Below are 20,604 nucleotides of genomic sequence, written 5' to 3'. Positions count from 1 at the left end.
ATTCGTGACAACTGAGCTGTCCCTCCACAGCACAAGGCAGAAGATCTACATTAAATGAAAGTTTCTCAATAAGCAGCAAACTCGTCTAAGACCAAAAACCTAGACATCCTTGCTTTAAGAAATCGCTCATTGTTATAGTAGAATCATAAAGACACGCATGCAAGTTGGTGCTATATGCCATGCCAGTTTAATGCCAAACATCTTTTATGTGGAATTATACGATGAAAGCCAAATTTCCAAAACATCTTCAAGAAGGGAGATTGATGCATGTATTTTAAAGCAATGGTCCCCATCTACAAGTGAGACACTCTTGGTTATCTCAGATCATCAACACAAAATCTTCAAAACAAAATTACTTTTAAATCAATTTTATTTAAAAACATGTATAAATAGGCCAAGTAACACTCAAGCCTGAGAGGGCTGCAGTCTTTTCTGAAGAACATCGTAGTCCAAAAAGACTAATACTTATTGCTGATTCAGCTCACAGTATCAGCCCTCTTCAAGCAGCAGCACAATCACCAGCAAACATTTTATGGGCACCTGCTGGGGGCATTAGAGGTTCATAGAGCAATGAGACACCGCCCTGCCCTCAAGGAGCTGACAGGGCAATGGGAGAGGAAGGAAACATCCGAAATAGACATGAAATACACGCATCTATATCATAACAGAAGGAATGACTGGCATGAGTCGTCACATGTTTTAACAAATGAGCATTGGAATTTCTTAGCAAATAGACACTGCATCAAGTTTCAATCTGACATATCAAAAAAATTATTATTTTTAAAAGTTTTTTTAATGTTTATTTATTTTTGAGAGAGAGAGAGAGAAAGAGTGAGAGAGAGAGAAAGCATGAGTGGGGGAGGGGAGGCAGAGAGAGAGAGGAGACACAGAATCCAAAGCAGGCTCCAGGGTCTGAGCTGTCAGCACAGAGCCCGACGCGGGGCTCAAACTCACGAACCATGAGATCACGACCTAAGCCAAAGTCGGAAGCTTAACCAACTGAGCCACCCAGGCACCCCTCAAAAAAATTATTTTTATTAATTTTTTTGTTCACTCATGTTTCAACTCAACTGAATTAAAAGAAGAAAATATAATTCCAAGTCAAATGTACCATAGTGTTTGCTGTCCCAAATGAAGAGATGGACTGGACTGTTCATGTCCTAGAATTTCTCCATAGTTTACATCCAGATGTCCCTTTCAGTAGTTCTGACTGCCAAACCGATGTACAAATTCAGACAGGGAGTAGACAGCTCCCCATCCTACCTCAGGATCCATGCTGATAAAATCATTCAGGTTCATTTTGGAATCTAAAAAATACATGAAAGAAATGTTCACTGAAAACACAATTGGTTTATTGGCTTAACAGCAATACAACAACCCAGAAGACCAAAAAAAGGGAAAATTATCCAGATGGAGAAGGGTTCAACATCACTTCTGTGGTATTCTTGTCTCAAATGCATAACCTCAATCTAATTATGACAAAACATCACAGAAACCCAAAGTGAGGGACACTCTACAAATAACTGACTCTTCAAAAGTGTAAAAGTTGTAAAAGGAAAGAAACAAAACAAAACAAAACAAAACAAAACAAAGAAATTGCCAGGGATTGAAGGGGACTGAGGAGATGGGACAACTAAATGTAATATCCTGGGTTATGTTCAAAAGGCTGGAGAAAAACAGGAGCATAATGAAGAGAGAGAGAAATGAAAGGTATTAAATCAGTCCAAAATGGAATGTCTAGAGATAAAAAAAATAAAATATGTAAAATGAAAAGAATGTGCTGGATGAAGTTAACAACAAAGTAGTTAATGCAGAAGATAAGAGCAGGATGCCTGGATGGCTCAGTCGGTTAAGCATCTGACTCTCGGTTTTGGCTTGGGTCACGATCTCATGGTTTCATGAGTTTAAGTCCTGTATCAGGCTCTGTGTTGATGGTGCGGAGCCTGTTTGGGATTCTCTCTCCCTCTCCCTCTGCCCCTCTCCCACCCATGCTGTCTCTCTCTAAATAAACAAACTTAAAAATTAAAAAAAAAAAAGAACAATGAATTTGCAACAAAATAAAAGAATTATTCAAAATGAAGCACATACATAAAATGTATGAAAAAAACAACCAGACCTACTGACCTCTGAGAATAATACCAAGCCATCTAACCAATGTGTAGCTGAAGGACACGAACTTAAAAGGGGGTCAGAAAAAATGTGAGGAAATAATGGCCAAATGTTCTCAAATTTGATGAAAACTATAAATCCATCAATCTAAAGATCTTAAAAAAAAACAAAAAACTCAAGTGGAATAAGCCTAAAGGAGACTACACTAGTCCATCATAATCAAATTGCTAAAAACCAGTGATAAAGAGAAAAACCTTAAAAAATATTCAGAGAAAAAAAGACACACTACATTCAGAGTAATGAATAAGAGATCAGAGCCTGTGCATGCAGAAAACAAGAGAGACGTCTTTAAAGAACTGACAGAAGAAAAACATGTAAATCTAGTATACGTTACCCAACACTGTATCTTTAAAAATGAAAGCAAGCACTTAGGATATAGAAAACTAGAAACAGATTCGCTAACACCCTTATAATAAAAAAGCTAAATAAACAACTTTTGTTGAAGTCCTCAGACAGCTAGGAACGCAACGGGAAATAAAGGTAAGACAGGCATCTGTCAGGTGAGATGGGGCGGAAGTTCTTGCTGACCTGGGTAGGTGTCAAACTCCATTAGAGCCCAGTAAGTCTGCGAACTTTTTTAACAAACTACTTTTAAAAAAATCTGTATTTGTTTTCTAAGAGTTTTTCCCCTCCCTCCCTTTTTTTGTTTTGTTTTCTAAGACTTTTTAATGTCATCAGAGAAAAAATGACTACTATCTGCAACCATTCATTGTGTACAAGATCAATGTATAAAAACAAAATTAAAAAAAATTTTTTTTTTAATTTTTTTAACGTTTATTTATTTTTGAGACAGAGAGAGACAGAGCATGAACGGGGGAGGGTCAGAGAGAGGGAGACACAGAATCTGAAACAGGCTCCAGGCTCTGAGCTGTCAGCACAGTGCCCGACGCGGGGCTTGAACTCACGGACCTGAGCCAAAGTCGGCCGCTTAACCGACTGGGCCACCCAGGCGCCCCAAAAATAAAAATTTTTTAAAGATCAAGGCAAAACAAATAAACGTCTGCCTCTAATCTCCCCACGAGGCACTACAACATTTCTGTTTGTTTACTTAACACCGGTCCTCCAGCTTGGCTCAAAGTAGCCAGTGTTACCATACATTTGGAAGCGGGAGGATGAGAAGTGTATGTGGACCAGAGGCAGGAAAGGACTTAGAAAGAGAGGGGGAAATTTGGTGTACTCTATAGTTCAGCCTAAGAAAATGTCTTTTAAAACTGAGACATCAGTGGCTAGTGCTGGAACTGACTCTTCAGGGCAAGGCTATATGACCGTGAATTTCAGTTTCCTTCTCATCAGAAAAAAAAAAAGAGATCTTTTCTTTAAAACACATTAAACGCTGAGTTGAAAACAGCGGTCTTGGGGTGTGTGGGTGGCTCAGTCAGTTAACCACTCAACTCTTGATTTCAGCTCAGGTCATCTCACAGTTCCTGGGTTCGAGCCCTGCACTCTGCACTGACAGTGCAAAGCCTACTTGGGATTTTCTCTCTCCTCCTTTCTCTGCTCCTCCCCCCATGTACTCTGTCTCAAAATAAATAAACTTAAAAAAAAAAAAAAAAAAGACAGGGCATCTGGTGGTTCAGTTGGTTAAGCATCCAACTTCGGCTCAGGTCATGATCCCATGGCTCGTGAGTTCGAGCCCCACATCGGGCTGGGTTCTGTGCTGACAGTTCAGAGCCTGGAGCCTGATTCGGATTCTGTGTCTCCCTCTCTCTCTGCCCCCTCCCCTGCTCACGCTCTCTCTATCTCTCTCTAAAAAATAAACAAACATTAAAAAAAATTTTTTTTAAAAGAAAAGAAAACAGCGATCTTGCAGACACATGGCCACCGAAATTATTAAACATATTATCCCAATATTCTACATATCAAATGTACTAAACTTTAAGTCATAAGAGTTAATTCCACAACTAAACTCAGGGTTCTGAGTGAAGCTGATATATATTAAAGTACCTAAAACATGCATTAAAATTTGGCACTTTCTTTAAAAAAACATTTTTTTTAACGTTAATTTTTTTCTGAGAGAGAGAGAGAGAGAGTGTGTGCACACACATGAGAGAGGGAGACACAGAATCTGAAGTGGGCTCCAGGCTCCGAGCTGTCACCAGAGCCCCATGTGGGGCTCGAACCCACAAACCGAGAGATTATGACCTGAGCCGCAGTCAGATGCTTAACTGAGCCACATAAACACTCCAAAGTTGGATATTTTCTTGAACCATTTTTTATCCTGATTTTTTATAAAACACTACCAATTAGCTACACGTAAATCTCACTTATCCTAACTTCAAATACATTCCTTTGATAAACACAGGATTTGAAGTAATTAATTTACCACCTGACAGAACATCACGGTGTGGTTAAATTATGACATGAAAAACCAGTCAGTTTACCCCACACTTCAGAGCAGATTCTTTTGTTTCCACCCCAAGTTCAGGAGGTCCCTGATGAACTAACTACACACAAGGCAGAAAGAGACACCACCATCCCCCTCCTCATCCTCCCCAGCTGTGCATCGGAGGCAAAGGGCTCACTTTAACCTTAATGCACTTAAATGCATGCATCTATCAAGTGAGGAAATTAAAGTTGGCCTGCGTTGTGGTAAAAACTAAGCTAATACGTAAAGCGGCCAGCACAAAATAGCATCTACTGGGCAGCAGTCATCGAAACCGAAAGGAATGACCGGAAGAGGCTCCGGCTGGCGGGCTGGTGTTTACTGAGTGCTGCCATGGGCTGGCTCTGCATCGGTGCTCACGTCTGGAAGAGAAACGGGGGGTGGCTGAAGGCACACTGTCCCAGACCACAGCCTATACGACAGGCTGTCCGAGACTAGAAGGAAGACCTGTGATGCCCTCTCCCAACCCAGGAGCGATCCTATTTCTGACGCCCAGACTAGGAAGCAGGCTGGCGGACCAAAAAGCAGCTCTGAGATAAATTTTTTAAATCGTAACAGCCTTTCACAGAGGGCCTCAAACATCAGTCGAATCCTCTTTTGGTGTTAAGATACACCAACTATATTTACTTTCTTCCTTGCTGAGCTCCGAATGCTACTGCCCTATTTTTCTGGCACGCTGCACAGCTGACAAGAGCATTTCACACAGAAGGCTCATCCACGGGACGGGATGGCCTCCGCAAGAAATGGCGACAGTGCGAATTACTTACAATGTTTCAAGCTCGTGCCAACGCCAAACAACAGGAACAGGGTGAAGAACTCTTTATCTCCTTAAATCTCAGAAAATTATTAACTGGACTGATGCCTAAAAGCACATAAAGGAGATGAGTGGTACAAGAAAATCTGCTGGCTCTCCCTTCCTTCTACTGCAGGTCTTATCAGAGAGCCAGGGAAATGACATCTCACATACCGCAAGGATGCCCTAGGGGCTGCTGTCACCTTAACAGAAAACCCCACCAAGGCAAGGTGCTACTAGCTCCAGTGTTGAAGGACAAGCCCACAGACCTCCTGAAGCCCAGCGTCCTGGCAGCAGACCAACCTGCACTCTGGCGGTGTGCAAGTATCATGGTTCTGCTCCTGCACACCTCCCCTCTGCCGTGAGGTCTTGTGCCTTCCAGTCCCGTTCTCTGGGCTTCGATTCCTGAAGCTAACAGATACGCACATCTATGCTCCCTCTCATCTTCTTACGACTCAGGGAGTTTCATACAAATACCAACACACAATTTTTGTCCTTGGTTAAGGGGCGATGCTGATGTGCATGGTGACCGGAAACCTCTCTGAGGAGGCACCTTTGGCTCACCTCCAGTTTCGATGCAGGGATATGATGGAGGAGGTTCTCTCCAGTTCCCACTGGAATCTTTCATGTGAGATCGGTCAGAAGCAAAGTTCTTCAAATACGAATCTGCACGGATCACTCGAAATTTCCTGCAAATAAAGCAACATTCATTTACATTAGCAAGGTTTCCCAGTGAAATTCTAACTCAATTTTTATACAGACTCATTTTCAATGACATACACGAAAGTACCCAGGCATTTTTGTACTACCAGTAATACACAAATATAGATGCAGCTTTATAACCTGTTAAAGAAGCCACAAGAAAGGATCAGCTGAAATAAAAAAACTACACAGGCACAGAAATACATCCAGTTGTCTTTATTTACTCGATTGTATGCCAGGGACAAAGGACATAACCTTTAGGCACCACCATCACAGACCTCTCAATTGTGTCATCATTAAGGCCACACCCCACACACCCACACATACCCACAAACACACACACACGAGAGAAATCCCCAAACTGGCTTTCAGAAGACACCTTGGATCTCATCACACACATTTTTAAAAGATGTCAACCTTTATATGTTGGACAACCTTTAAAACTTCAAAACACTTTGAATCTTCTGTGTAGCACATCATTTTCAAGTATCAACTCAATAGTGATGCCAAAACAAGTGATCTTTGCGAAACAAATGCCAAAAAAAACCCACAAAATCTCACACACACACTCCATACAACTGTCAAGGTTTAACTTCAGAAAGTAGGTAAATCCATCCTAAATCTCCTCACCTTCTAAACTGTGGATGGATGTCCTCATCAGACTTAAATGCATCTTCCACATAAGTGTCAAAAGGACAGGGAAATGGCAGGACAGTGTCAAGATCATAAATGAAGCTCTGTCCACCACTTGAGACATGAAGCAGGACAACATGGTAATCCTAGAAATAAAAGTTGCTGAAGTTAACCAAGTTACTTCACCATCGTGAATACAGTGTTATAGGTTACAGTAATGATGGATTTTATGTTTTATATGTAATATATTTATATATATTTTATATATAGCATTTAATGGTTTCATATATATACATATATTTTTATATATATACATATATATAAAACCATTAAAATGGTACATATAAAATATATACATATAAGATATATTATATACAAATATATATAAAACATAAAATGCATTATATATATATGTATATATATAACCATTAAAAATACAAAACTAACACAGTTCTTCTTATAGTAGCAAAATAAAGCAAATGCTAATCCCTAAAAAAAGATTAAACATCCGGTGATAGGGAACACTTCAATAAGTACTGAAAATGTTCATATATATTAAATGTATACCCTTTGACCTAGCAAGTTTACCTCTAGGAATCCATCCAACAGATAAAATGGCCATATGCATGTAAAGGTATATATGCAAAGAAAATCTCTGCAGCACTGTTTATAATAGTGAAAATTCAGAAACAGTCAAAAGTCCACTAGAGAGAAATAAACCACAACACAGCTACTAAAAAGATTTAGGTAAATTTATGTAGAAAATGGAAAAAAAGTGGGGGCACCTGGGTGGCTCAGTCAGTTGAGTGTCCGACTTCAGCTTGGGTCATGATCTCACAGTTTGAGTTCAATCCCCATGTCATGCTCTGTGCTGACAGCTCAGAGCCTGGAGCCTGCTTTGGATTCTGTGTCTCCTTCTCTCTCTGCCCCTCCCCCACTCATGCTCTCTTGTCTCTCAAAAATAAAATTAAAATAATTTTGAAAAAGGGGGGGGGGTGGCGCCTGGGTGGCTCAGTCGGTTGAGCATCCGGCTTTGGCTCAGGTCATGATCTCACGATCCGTGAGTTCGAGCCCCACGTCGGGCTCTGTGCTGACAGCTCAGAGCCTGGACCCTGTTTCAGATTCTGTGTATCCCTCTCTCTCTGACCCTCCCCCATTCATGCTCTGTCTCTCTCTATCTCAAAAATAAACAAACGTTAAAAAAAATTAAAAAAAAAAAAAAAGAAAATGGAAAAAAGGGTATGTTACATAGTTGGATAGGAAAAATAAACTGCAAATATGTACTACATATTATTTTTTAAAAGCTATGTGTATACAAAAATAAATTCAAAATGGATGAAAGACCTAAGTATAAGACAGGAAACCATCAAAATCCTAGAGGAGAAAAAAAACAGGCAACAACCTCTTTGACCTCAGATGAGCAAGGTTCTTCTTTTTACTAGACATGTCTCTGGGGGCAAGGCAGACAAAAGCAAAAATGAACTATTGGGACCTCATCAAAATAAAAAGCTTCTGCACAGTGAAGGAAACAATCAATAAAACTAAAAGGCAACCAGTGGAATGGGAGAAGATATTTGTAAATGACATATCGGATGAAGGGTTAGTATCCAAAATCTATAAAGAACTTATCCAGCTCAACACCCAAAAAACAAATAATCCACTGAAGAAATGGGCGAAAGACATGAATAGACACTTTTCCAAAGAACACATCCAGATGGCTAACAGATACGTGAAAGAATGCAGATGCTCAACATCACTCACCATCAGGGAAACAGAAATCAAAACCATAATGAGATACCACCTCACACCTGTCAGAATGGCTAAAATTAACAACTCAGGAAACAGCGGATGTTGGCAAGGATGCAGAGAAAGGGGAACCCTTTTGCACTGCTGGTGGCAATCCAAACTGGTACAGTCACTCTGGAAAACAGTATGGATGTTCCTCAAAATATTAAAAATAGGGTTACTCTATGACCCAGCAATTGTACTACTAGGAATTTACCCAAAGGATATAGAAAATGCTGATTTGAAGAGGCACATGTACTCCCATGTTTATAGCAGCACTATCAATAACAGCCAAAGTATGGGAAGAACCCAAATGTCCATCGACTGAGGAATGCATAAAGAAGATATGGTATACATATACAATGGAGTATTACTTGGTGATCAAAAAGAACGAAATCTTGCCATCTGCAACAATGTAGACAGAACTAGAGGGTATTATGCTAAGGGAAATAAGTTAGAGAAAGATAAATACATGATCTCATTCTTATGTAGAACTTAAGAAACAAAACAGATGAACATAGGAGAAGGGAAAGAAAAATGAGATAAAAACAGAGGGAGGCAAACCATAAGAGACTCTTAAGTACAGAGAACAGGGTTCCTGGAAGGAAGGTTGGTAGGGGGATGGACATTAAGGAGGACACTTGGGATGAGCAGCAGTGTTACACGTAAGAGATAAATCACTAAATTCTACTCCTGAAATCATTACTATACTATATGTTAACTTGGATTTTAATAAAATAAAAAGCTGTGTATATATACACATGTACATTCTGACGTACACATGCATGTATACGCATTGAGGAAAAAGTATGCCAGGATATCCTCCAAACTTAACAAAGGGGATGGCTTGGGCTAGCCTAGAATGGGAAAGAAGGACTATACGATGTTGTTAAATCAGCCAAGCCCTAATCTGTAGCCATTTAGGGGAAAGATGAAGACAGCTCCTCCTTTGTGGCTCAGCCACGGTATATCCCTCACTCCCAGACGGCAGGCACTGTCCAACACCAGTTAATGGCTAGAAGGGATGTCAGGGAAGTTATCGAGGGGCAGGAGGGCAGTCTGATGCTCTGAGTCCCTTGAAAGAAAAGTGCTCTCACAGAGAACAGCACTGGGAGATAAAAAGCTCAATCACATTAGTACCACATAAGTAACACCACCTTATATTTTTAGTACTTCGGAGCTTAAAGAGCACTTTCTCAAACGTTGTTTTATCGACCCTATGGAGGGGAGGGGGTGATTAATTAAGACTGGAGATGCTGTGCCATCAAAGCCTAAGAGCTTCCTTTGGCTCCAATGCTATCTTCATAAAGCAGAAATAGCATCAGAAATGGACGCTTCTGCCCTGCACGCCCCTTAATGCATCCTGCCCTCCAGAGAAATAAAGTAGGAGCAACCCACCTTCCAGCCCACACCTGGCTGTGTATGTGTTATTCCCATCCTTCTGCAGCAAACTTTTCCACCTCTCTCCCCATATCCATCCCTCGAGTGCCCGCTCACATGCTCACTTCCCATGAGTCTCCTACTTCCTGCCAGAAGCAGTCTCTGGCCTTGTCCCAGATCTGTTTCTCTCTTGACATCTTCTACCTCATATTACAGGAGTTTTGAAGAGTGCATACTCCCTTTTACTTGTAGTTAACAGTGCTACTGAAATATCAAAGATGCAAAGATGAGAAAGGGAAGTCCTGACCCCGAGGAGTCCCCACAGCAGAGTGTGAAACAGCCAAGTGCTACCGGAGGGACAGTGTGATGATGGCAGACAGCAGGGAGCCTTGCAGGCGAAGACATTCTGGTCAACTTTGGCCCCTCCCCTTCCTCTTTTATAAAATGGAGCTAAGTGCACTGTCCACCTCAGTGTTGCTGAGACAATTAAGGAGATTATGTAAGTAAAAACTTTTTAAAAGCTAACCAAGATGGGGGCATCTGGGTGGCTCAGTCGGTTGAGTGTCTGACTCTTGGTTTTGGCTCAGGTCACGATCCCACGGTCATGGGACTGAGCCCCATGTCAGGCTCTATGCTGAGCATGCAGCCTGCTTAAGATTCTCTCTCTCTCTCCCTCTGCCCCCCTCCCCAGCTCTCTCTCTCTCTCAAATTTAAAAAAAAAAAAAAATTTATAAAAGCCAACCAAGAAACAGAGGGGAGGGGGGCCCAACAGCCAAGGAAGAGTTTCACTGAGGAAAGGCTGCCACTGTTGAGTCCTGCCTGAGGGGACAGTGTTCCAGCAACAAAGTACAGCTTGTGGAAACATATAAGCAATGAATACCCACAATCTCTCACTTAGTTTGGGTCCACATTCCTACATCCCAGATGGCTGATGAACTTGAGAAGGAAAGTAGGCCTCAACTCCAAGTCGCCTTTATAAGCACAGATGTGGAGTCAAGGAACACAGATCAAGCGGGAGCAGCCTCACTCTCCGAGTTGGGTTCAGCGCTTGCCCAGATGCCCGGAAAAGACCAAGCTGGGCTCGGGGAGGGAAGCCCACAGAGAAGGTGATCCGCTTCTTGGGACTGGGTGTCTCCACCCACTCAGGGCCGCCTACCCACTTCCTACAACAAGACAGCCTTGCAGCAAAGATACATCTGCCAGAGGATGTTGGGGGGGGGGCGTACTTCTTGCAAGAGGAGTCGCCACCCTGGGCTGCCGTGAGATGCTGGGTTAGGGGGACATGACCATAGGCCCTTTCTCTTCAAGTTTGTCTAAAAGGAGAAGACCGTGACTTAAAATCAGCTGAGTGGTTCAGCGATGGAGACGACCTCTAGGGCCGATGGACAGTGTACAACAGGGGTCCTGTAGCCATCGTTGCTAACGAGGGAAGCTAACACTTCTCGAGCACCAGAACCAGACACCATACCCCGTGCCAGGATAATGCTTTACACGCATTATCTCACTTAAAAGACTCCCTACCCCACTAACCAGAGGAGGACGCTGCACAAGGAAGGCAAGTAACATGTCCAGCTCACACAGCCACCAGTGGCAGTACTGGGAGTCAACCCCAGTTGGGCCTTAACTGGATTAACTGGGCCAAAACTGGATTTTGGCTTTAATGTTAGAGCAGCAAACCACCCGCTGGTGAAGGAGGCAAGAATGTGAGCTCTGTGAGGCCAGGGATTTTGGCCTATCTTGTGCCTGGCATATAACAGGCACTCAGTAAATACAAGTTAAATAAAGGAAAATGATGCCAATTCGAACGATATCTTATTTTAAATAAGTATCAGAAACAAGCTTTTCTTTTATTTTATCTTCATGTTACTAGCCCCATCAATTCTTCAGGGGATAGGTTAATGTAACACATAGATGTGTACTATAAAGGGCCTGGGCCTAAGACCTAGTCCTGCCACTGATCAGCTAGATAACCTTGAGCTTCTCACTTTGGCCTCTGGGCTCATTTCTTCACCTGAAAAATGAAACGGCTGGAGTAGATCTGGGTTTTTCAAATGCTAGTCATGCATGGTCACTTAGGAGTCTGCTAAGAACACTAACTCCTGAACCCTTCTCTATCTAGATCAACTAAATCAGAAACGCACATTTTTAAAAATTTTGTTTATTTATATTTGAGAGAGACAGAGAGAGATAGCACAAGCAGGGGAGGGGCAGAGAGAGACAGAGACAGAATATGAAGCAGGCTCCAGGATGAGCTGTCAGCACAGAGCCCAATGTGGGGCTCGAACCCATGAGCCAAGAAATCATGCCCTGAGCTGAAGTCGGACACTTAACCGACTGAGCCACCCAGGCGCCCCCAGAAACCTACAGTTTTAACACAATATCCAGATAATTCTAAAGTGCAGCTGAACTAGATATTGCTAAAGTTCCTTCCAGTATAATGAATAAGAGTCTAGGAGACCACAAATATATCTGCCTATAGGGGCGCCTGGGTGGCTCAGTTGATTAAGCATCTGGCTCTGGATTTCAGCTGAGGTCATGATCACATGGTTCATAAGTTCAAGCGATACACAGAGCTCCTGCTGAAAGTGTGGAGCTTGCCTGGGATTCTCTCTTTCCCCCTCTCTTTGCCCCTTCCTCCTTCCCTCCCTCTCTCTCTCTCTCTCTCTCTCTGTCTCTCTCAAAATAAATAAATAAACTTAAAAAAATACGTAAATAAAATCTTTCCTATAATAATAAAATTAAATGAAAACATGTCTATAGGTACTACCTTAGACAAAATAACATCTATTCCCAAAAGGTCAATTATTAATAATTATCAGAGCCAGTCTCTAACGCCCTGTCACTTCTGCTTTACCAAACCCCTCAGGGATTACAAGTACTAACGCACCAGAGGCTTCTGCATTGACCATCTTACCCAGATCACAGGTCCATCTCCAGGTCTTGCTTGTTGTTTCCAGATAGGTATCTATAAAATACAATCAATTTCATAAGCCACAACTGCAGTTAAACCACTACTGAATTCTTTAAAGCAATACATAAATTAAAAATATTTCCAAGCAACAAACAATCAAGGTAAAAGAATGAAGAAGAAATCTAAATCCTTCCAAGTGTCTTTAACAATGAAAACGCAAAAAATTAATTATCTGATGTTCTTTGGAAAGCAGAAAGAGGCCTCAACTGGGAATCAGAAGGCCGGCAGATTCAAGTCTTGCTTTCCCATCATTATTCAGGGGACCTCCATGGGTCTCTATTTCCTCATCTATAAAATGGAGCCAACTATCTGAACCCTGCCTACTTCACCATGTTTCCATTAGCATCAAATGAAATGATGCTTACAGAAGTGCTTTATGGAGCTCCTGGCTGGCTCAAATGGTAGTACGTATGACTCTTGATCTTGGGGTTGTGAGTTCGAGCCCCACACTGGGTACAGGGATTACTTAAAAAATCAGATCTTAAAAAAAAAAAAAGTATTTCACAAAATATTAAGGGCTTCCTTTATTTTTTTAAAGGCTTGCTTTTTTAATACCTCATGTAAGTTTACCATTAGTTTATTTACACTCCAGAGACAAACCTGACAGTATGTGGTTCTAGTCTCAGCAATTTTAAAAGCTCTAACCTAATACCTAAAGGGATTTAATCTATGTAAATATACCATCATCTATTTCTTGACCTACAAATAAGTGATTAAACTTTTCCAATTCAACTGTGCTCTGAAAGGAAAAAATATCTCATTCAAAAATAAATTTAGGGGCAGATGGGTGGCTGAGCTGGTTAAGGTTCCAACTATTTCAGCTCAGTCATGATCTCATGCTCATGAGATCAAAGCCCATGCTCAGCACAGAACCTGCTTAAGATTCTGTCTCCCTCTCCTGCTCCTCTCCCCAGCTAGCACTGTCTCTTTCTCTCCAAAAACAAACTTTAAAATGTTGCTGTATTTTATAGAGCAGATTTTAGGACGGTGCTAACCCCATACTATATTGACTTTCTACTGTCATTCTAAATCTCTTGTTCTCTTTCTGCAATCACTCACCAACTTACCATCTTCCTCTCATTAGATATGAAGACAGCGTAGCACTCTTCTAAAGGATACTGGTCATGGTTTTTGATGTATTCACAAAGCTTCCAAATATTTTCTTCACTGAAACAAAATAATAGTTTGATCAATATAATTAAACAATAACGCTCCGTGTCATTCAAATTTGAACAGAAGACTGACGAGGACATAAAACAGTTGGAAGAGATTTTAAACACGATTTCATCCAGCAAAGGGCTGATGTTTGAGCCTCCTCTGAAACACCCTCAACAAGGTGTTACCTAACTGTGTGCTGACCTCTCTGCTAACACAGTGCTCATTACCTGCCCCAGCACTGCTCTGCACATGGAGGCATTTTACAACTGATAAAATGCTGCATCAATACTCCACAAGTTTTGGGTCCAGGGACTTGAGATACAAGTGGATTCCACTTATGGAATTTTCTGCCACTTACGAGGTAAGAAACTTTAGATATCTTCACCTGAGTATCTGCTTTTCTCATCTGTAAAATGGGGATAATCACATCACATTATAAACACTTGACAAATCTTAGTTAACACTGGTTCACTGCTCCCCTTAGGAATGGGGCAGGATGAGTGTTCTGGGTAGGGGGGGCTTCCGGCTAGAAAAGACCAGGAGCAGCTATGTGATATGCTTAGGAATTCTTTCGGAGGGAGACTGTGAGCGGTATTCCCTGCGGCCCTCTGGTACAAGTCAGGCCCTGACTTTTACAAAGTTCTTTCTCATACTGTGCTGAACCCCATCTTCTTATACTTCTGCCCCAGGTGAATCTCTTTTCTACGTGACAGGTCTTCAGATATTTAAAGCAGTAGTCAGAACCACCTAAGTAAATCAATGCCCCGTGCATGAAACCAAGCCATCCTGACGGCCACAGGCACACGCCCACACAGACAAAAACAGTCATTGTTGTCAGTATTCATAGCTCAGCCTCAGGATTGCTATCTTTTCCTAATGAGCCACACAGCACCTTTGTTCAAAATGAGCTACCTCAGTACTCAGCTCATACTTGTGACTCAATCTGTCAAAGCCTAATTTCCAAACACCTACACCATGCTACCTGAAAATGAAGGCAGGCATGAATGGCACTGATGAATGCCACCATTTTACGGCAATACAAACTTTCAATTCACAGTTTTGACCTTGTCTACCTGTCTCAACGCTCCATACAACTCCATGTGAAGTACTAAAGCTGAGTGTGTTTTTTTTCCTATGATTTTTTCTCTAAAATACCTAAGAAATCTCACAGAAAAAGTAGTGATAGAGGTAAAAACAGGAGATTGCCACTCACTACTTCCATAGGATATGTAGTATGGAGTAGCAAAAATGTACTGTTTCGATATGACATAAACCATGTATTAACTAAATTTTCTTAAACCTGGATGTTCTAAGACCAAGTTTTCAGATGACATTTGTTTGTCCAGCCTGCAGAAATTCTGGAGTTGCTCACAAACATCTTCAAGAGCCTGTGATGTAAAAAGCACTGTGCTAAGTGCTTGGAGGATATAATGATAAATTAGAGCTCACAGACAGTGAGAGGAGACATACAGATCCATAAATAAGCAAGCATCATAGATGGCCATAAAAGATGCATAGAAGAGGGAGTCATTAATTTTGAGGCACACAGGAAGATTGGGGAGGTATAGGTCAGTGGTTTCTCCTTGTTTGTTCCCCCACTCCCAGTCCCAAGGATGGGCAAAGAATTAACACAAAGACTTCGAGAATCCATGTATACCCCAAGAACTGTTGGCAGGCTGAATACGTATACGGCTGGACATACTCTGTCTTTTATTTTTCAAATATGTGTAAATGTTACACGGAGGAAAAAAATTAAATGTTAAGAGTTATTGAACCTATAGTCCTTTTTTATCATCAATTTTTTTTTCAAAAGTACAATTAATATCATGTAGGAGGATCTCAAGAAACATCCGATGTTTAAAAAAGGAGGGCCTTGGGGCGCCTGGGTGGGTCGGTCGGTGGAGTATCCGACTTCAGCTCAGGTCATGATCTCTCGGTTCGGGGTTCAAGCTCCGCATCAGGCTCTGTGCTGACAGCTCAGAGCCTGGAGCCTGCTTCGGATTCTGTCTCTCTCTCTCTCTCTCTCTGCTCCTCCCCTGCTCGCACTCTCCCTTTCAAAAATAAACAAACAGTAAAAAAAATTTTTTTAATTAAATAAATGAAAATAAAAAAGGAGGGCCTTATACTTGGAAATGCTGGGAGTTGCTGTTGGAACAGGAAGAGCGCAGACTGGGTGTGAGCCCTAGCATCCATTTGACTGGTTTTAAAAACGGGCAGAGGGGGGATGGTGATAATAATGTTCCAACCTACTGGATGATTATTTTGGTAGCAGAAAGTCTAACAGAGCAGCATTAAAATAAGATTCTGCAAGGGTTACCGGTGATGGGCTGAGATCAGAGAAGCAGGCAGAAGGAAAGGACCCCTGGGGCACAGCAGGCACTCAGCCAACATCTGAAGAATACAAAACAATCACAACAGAATCAGATGTGCTCTGTAAAGAACCTAGTACCATACAAATATTGGTTACCACTATCAGCATTAAGCTGAGTCTTAACAGATCAGTAACAATTGACAGAAGCTAACTGAAGCAGAGAAGAGGCATTTATTTCAAGGTTTCACGGCAGAACCTACCTGAAAGGTTCTGACAGGGTAGAACACTGGTTCTCAACCAGCGGCAGTTTTGCTCCCAGGGGAACATGTGGCACTATCTGGAGACATTTTTGGTTGTCACAAATTGCGGGAGGGTGCTACAGGCATCTAGTGGGCGGAGGCCAGGGATGCTGCTATACACTCTCCAATACACAGGACAGCCCCCTCACAACATTAGCAAGCTCAAAATGTCGACAAAGCCCTGGCTGAGAAACCCTGGGGTAGAGCCCAGTAGGCAGGTTCAAAATGGGTTTGGAGAAACACATGGTGACCAGATCTTAAAGGACTTGCAATGCTCAGGAGACAAAATCGTCTATGCCTGTATTCCTCGAAATGGGATCAACGATCCAGCGTTAAGACTCCTCCACTGTAGAGTTCACACATCCAGACTCTCTAGAGTGGAGCCCTATGATGTGCATGCTTTACAAGCTCCTAGGCGATCTAGGGCTCATCTGAATTTAGAAAGGCTTTCAGCAGTGTGAAGCCCGCTAAGTTTCAGGACCTGAGGGGATAGGAGAGATCTGGGCAGAGGCCTGTAAGGAAGGACCTGAACAGGCCCCTGATAGCCAAGGAGGGCCCGGGGCCAATGGCTAAAGGAACTTAAAGGAGAAATCTACTGAAGAGAAGCCCACCCCCTACCATTCTTCCACCAGATGGCTTCACTCCAATTGTGCCAGACATCTTGTTCCTAGAATACTCCTGCACACTTTCTTCCCAGAGCCTTTGCACCAACTGCTCCCCCGCCTGCCATGATTTTCTTCCAAATGCACAAAGCCCCCACCCTTTTTTCCTTCAGATCTCTGCTCAAATACCTCTTTATCAATAATGCTTTCCTTAAATATCCATTATGAAATAGTGAATCATTGTCTCTTACCTAGCTTTATTTTTCTAGTAACACTTAACACCACCCAAATATAGTTTACTTGGCTTTGCTTGCTTTCCCTGAACCAAAACAGAAGAACCATGAGATCTTACTAGGGAATTTGTCTACTCTGTTCATTGCTGTATTCCAAGGGCCTAAAATGGTGCATCACACGATCCAATTGCCTAAAAAACATTTACTGACTGAATACATAAAACAATGAGTGGGCATTAGGGACAAGAACAGGATTCAGGTGAGAGGTAAGACAGAAACAAAGTGCAGTAACTAAGAAGCATGGACTCCTGGGGGTTCCTGAGTGGCTCAGTTGGATAAGTGTCTGACTTTAGCTCAGGTCATGAGATCACTGTTCGTGGGTTCAAGCCCTGCATTGGGCTCTGTGCTGACAGCTTCAAGCCTGCTTCGGATTCTCTGTCTCCCTCTCTCTCTGCCCCTACCCTGCTTGCATGTGCATTTTCTCAAAAATAAACATATATATATATATATATATATATATATATATATATATATATATGGAAGAAGCATGGACTCCTCTATTACAGAAGTTCCAGTTTCAGCACTGTCTCTTGCTAGATGTATGATCTTGGACACAGCCTCTCTGTGGCTCAGTCTTTTCATTAGTAAAATGAGGTAAATGATAAAACCTATCTCCTAGCCATGGAGGGAAACATTTAGCATTGGCCCTGACATGCAGTCAGAGCTGAATGAACGCTAAACTCTTGGTGATGGCAGTTTGATGACCAGCTAAAGGAGGGAAAGGTAATTTTAGATGGCCCTAAGGTTTCTTTTGCAGAGACTGGAAGTTGGGGAAGAAGTCATTACTCAGGGAAGGTAAGGATAGGTGTGGGAGTGGAAAAGACAAAGGTAGGAGTGGTGATTCAGCCACACAGGTGGCCTAGAATAGGGGTATAGTGTGTGGACTCCAGAGCCAAACCCTGCAGGTAAACCCCCATTCCTTCACTCACAAGATATGTGGCCTTAGGCAAATTAGTTGCGCCCCTCTGTGCCTGGGTGTTCTCATCTTTAAAATAGGGTAACAATAGTAGCTACCTCCTAGGATAATTGTGGGACTCAAATGAATTGGTTTACATAAACAAAACAATGTTTTGGCATGTAGCAAATGCTATGTAAACGTAACGGGTGTGATAACGACAACATGGTGGTTAAGCTCATGGTTTCTGGTTACAAGAAGGCCTGAACTGGATTCCTGGATGCTATTAGCTAACGACCTTGGGAAAGTTATTACAAAATCTCCGTTCTTCCACTCTCTTCCAAAATTAAAATGACTTTCCCATCAGTGTGAAACCACAAAGGCTTGAGCGGAGTAATTTGCAAAGATTCTCTACGCTCCACCCTCCGCCTCCACCTCCCCTTCCAGGCCCCCAAACCCTGAGATCTGCTGAGAAACGGCCAAGCGAAAAGCGCCGGCATTAGTAATGCACCACCGACCCTACCATTCCTGGGAATTCCGCCCACCCCACCCCCACCATCCAAAGTCTACACTCCACTCAAGAGACGAGAGCTGCCATTCCCTCTCCCTTCATCCCCCAAGCCAGAAAACCCGCCAGTCGAGGCCCAGAGCCCCCGGGGAGGAGCCGGGAGGAGGCGGGGCCTGGCTGCGACGCCAAGACCCAGAGAGCCAGGGAGACGCCGGGGGCTGCACCCGCGCCCCCTCACCAGTAGCAGCTGTTGTAGACACAGGCGTCCCGCGGGGGGCTGGCCGGCTGGTAGCAGGCGGCTGCAGCAGCGGGGACATCCCCCTCCATGGCAGGCTGGCTTCGGCCAGGGGACAGGCCAGAGGCGGACCCACTGGACCAGCCCCTTGTGCAGGATTCGGGGGAGGAGCCGGCGCAGGCCAGGCCGCGAGGGTTTTCGGGGCGGAGCCCGGGGCAGCTGGTGCAGTTCCCGGGTGGTGGAGCCAAGGTTGGGTAGGCGGAGTCTGGGCGGAGCGAGCGACGCAGGTTCCGGGCGCGCAGTGCTGAGGAGGGAGGTGCAAGTTCCGGGTGGATGGAGCCCGAGGCTACGCGGGTTTTGCAGATACAGGTAGGCGGAGCCCGGGCGGGAAACGCCGAGCTCTTCCGGGGGGGTGGAGCTAGAGCGAAGTGGGAGGATCCCGGGGGCGGGGGGCTGGTGAAAGGCGTGGATATCCAGTGGGCGGATGCCGGGACCCGGAGGATTGTGTAATTCCGGGTAGGCGGGGCCAGAGCAGGTGGGTGGACCAAGGGCGAGCGGCCTTGGGGGTGCTCGGGTCCATAGGGGCGGAGCCGGGCGAGCTCTGGGGGCCGGTAACCCTGAGGATCCAGTCAGCTGGGGAGGACAGAGGTCGCCTGCGGGTGTCTTGCTGGAGTCCGGGGAGGGCGTGGAGTTTGCAAATCGCCCTATCCTGAACTCGGCTTCAACAGTGTCCCGGAGGCGTGTGAAACTCTCTTCCACCCCAGGGTTGAGGTTGCCGGCTGTGGAGGAACCAGAGGAGATGCGGAAAAGCAAGTGAAATGAGAGAACCGTGTATGTGAAAAACGAACCTTTAGCAGTTTTATCCTAGAAGCCGCGAAAGCCGGGGGAAGGAGGGGGAGTTAATTCCAAATATGTCCGCATCGGACGGTTTTAGAGAGGAATAGCACCCCCAAATCTCACCGTGTTGTAACATTTGATTTTAATAGAACTATGCGTATTGACTCAGAAGATACGTTGATCCCTTAATAGAGTAAGTTTTTAAAAATTTAAAAAGAATTCCTATGGCATTCATTTTGTGTTAATCATGTTTGCTGGCAATCTGGAAGGAAAGGCACCACATTATTAAAACAGTGTTTATGATGAGTTTATCACTTTATACTTAATAGCCTTCTGAATGGTCTTATATTTGTAATGAACATATGTAACTGATCAGGGTACTTCCCATTATGAAAACTGAAATTCTTAGTTGGTTTATAGGCCATGTGCAGTCAGGTTTTTCCAGTCTCATGAGTTCAAAAGCCCATACATAAATCCTAAAGACTTTGAGCGTAAGTCCTTGGTAAGTCATCAATTTATTGCCTCTCTGCTCTGAATACACCCTTCAATATAGGCTCTATGATAAATAACAGAATTCCTTTAAGCATTTCTCCTTTAAAGTAGGCACCAAGGTAAGCCTTCTCAGTAAAGTGTGCTGGAGGAAGAAGCTT

General features: G+C 43.2%; 1 protein-coding gene across 2 annotated transcripts; it reads right to left on the bottom strand.

The window, feature by feature from the left end:
* Positions 1–352: 352 nt before the first annotated feature.
* NTAQ1 (N-terminal glutamine amidase 1) lies at positions 353–19,329 on the bottom strand. Of its 2 annotated transcripts, XM_058698997.1 has the most exons (8): positions 19,121–19,259; positions 17,539–17,610; positions 16,292–16,365; positions 13,884–13,983; positions 12,760–12,810; positions 6,678–6,826; positions 5,910–6,034; positions 353–1,307 (listed from the first exon to the last, which is right to left on the bottom strand). In XM_058698997.1, the coding sequence occupies exons 3-8, from the start codon at positions 16,363–16,365 to the stop codon at positions 1,198–1,200; spliced, it is 609 nt and encodes a 202-aa protein (XP_058554980.1). In that variant the 5' UTR covers positions 17,539–17,610; positions 19,121–19,259; the 3' UTR covers positions 353–1,197. The 2 variants fall into 2 exon arrangements, with proteins under 2 accessions (XP_058554980.1, XP_058554979.1); XM_058698996.1 differs by lacking the exons at positions 16,292–16,365; positions 17,539–17,610 and having other exon boundaries at positions 19,121–19,329.
* Between the last annotated feature and the right edge of the window lie 1,275 nt (positions 19,330–20,604).

Source organism: Neofelis nebulosa, chromosome 14 (genome assembly GCF_028018385.1).
Source record: "Neofelis nebulosa isolate mNeoNeb1 chromosome 14, mNeoNeb1.pri, whole genome shotgun sequence".
Lineage (NCBI taxonomy): Eukaryota > Metazoa > Chordata > Mammalia > Carnivora > Felidae > Neofelis > Neofelis nebulosa.
Note: the sequence above shows the minus strand (reverse complement) of the source record. Positions and strands in the feature narration are given on the sequence as shown.

Coding starts and splice junctions, on each gene's coding strand:
- NTAQ1 (XM_058698996.1), bottom strand. CDS start 19,209: ATGGAGGGGGATGTCCCCGCTGCTGCAGCCGCCTGCTACCAGCCGGCC. Junction 12,811..13,883: donor TATCTAATGAGAGGAAGATG/GTAAGTTGGTGA, acceptor TGTATTTTATAG/ATACCTATCTGGAAACAACA. Junction 6,035..6,677: donor ATCCATCCACAGTTTAGAAG/GTGAGGAGATTT, acceptor CTTTATTTGCAG/GAAATTTCGAGTGATCCGTG.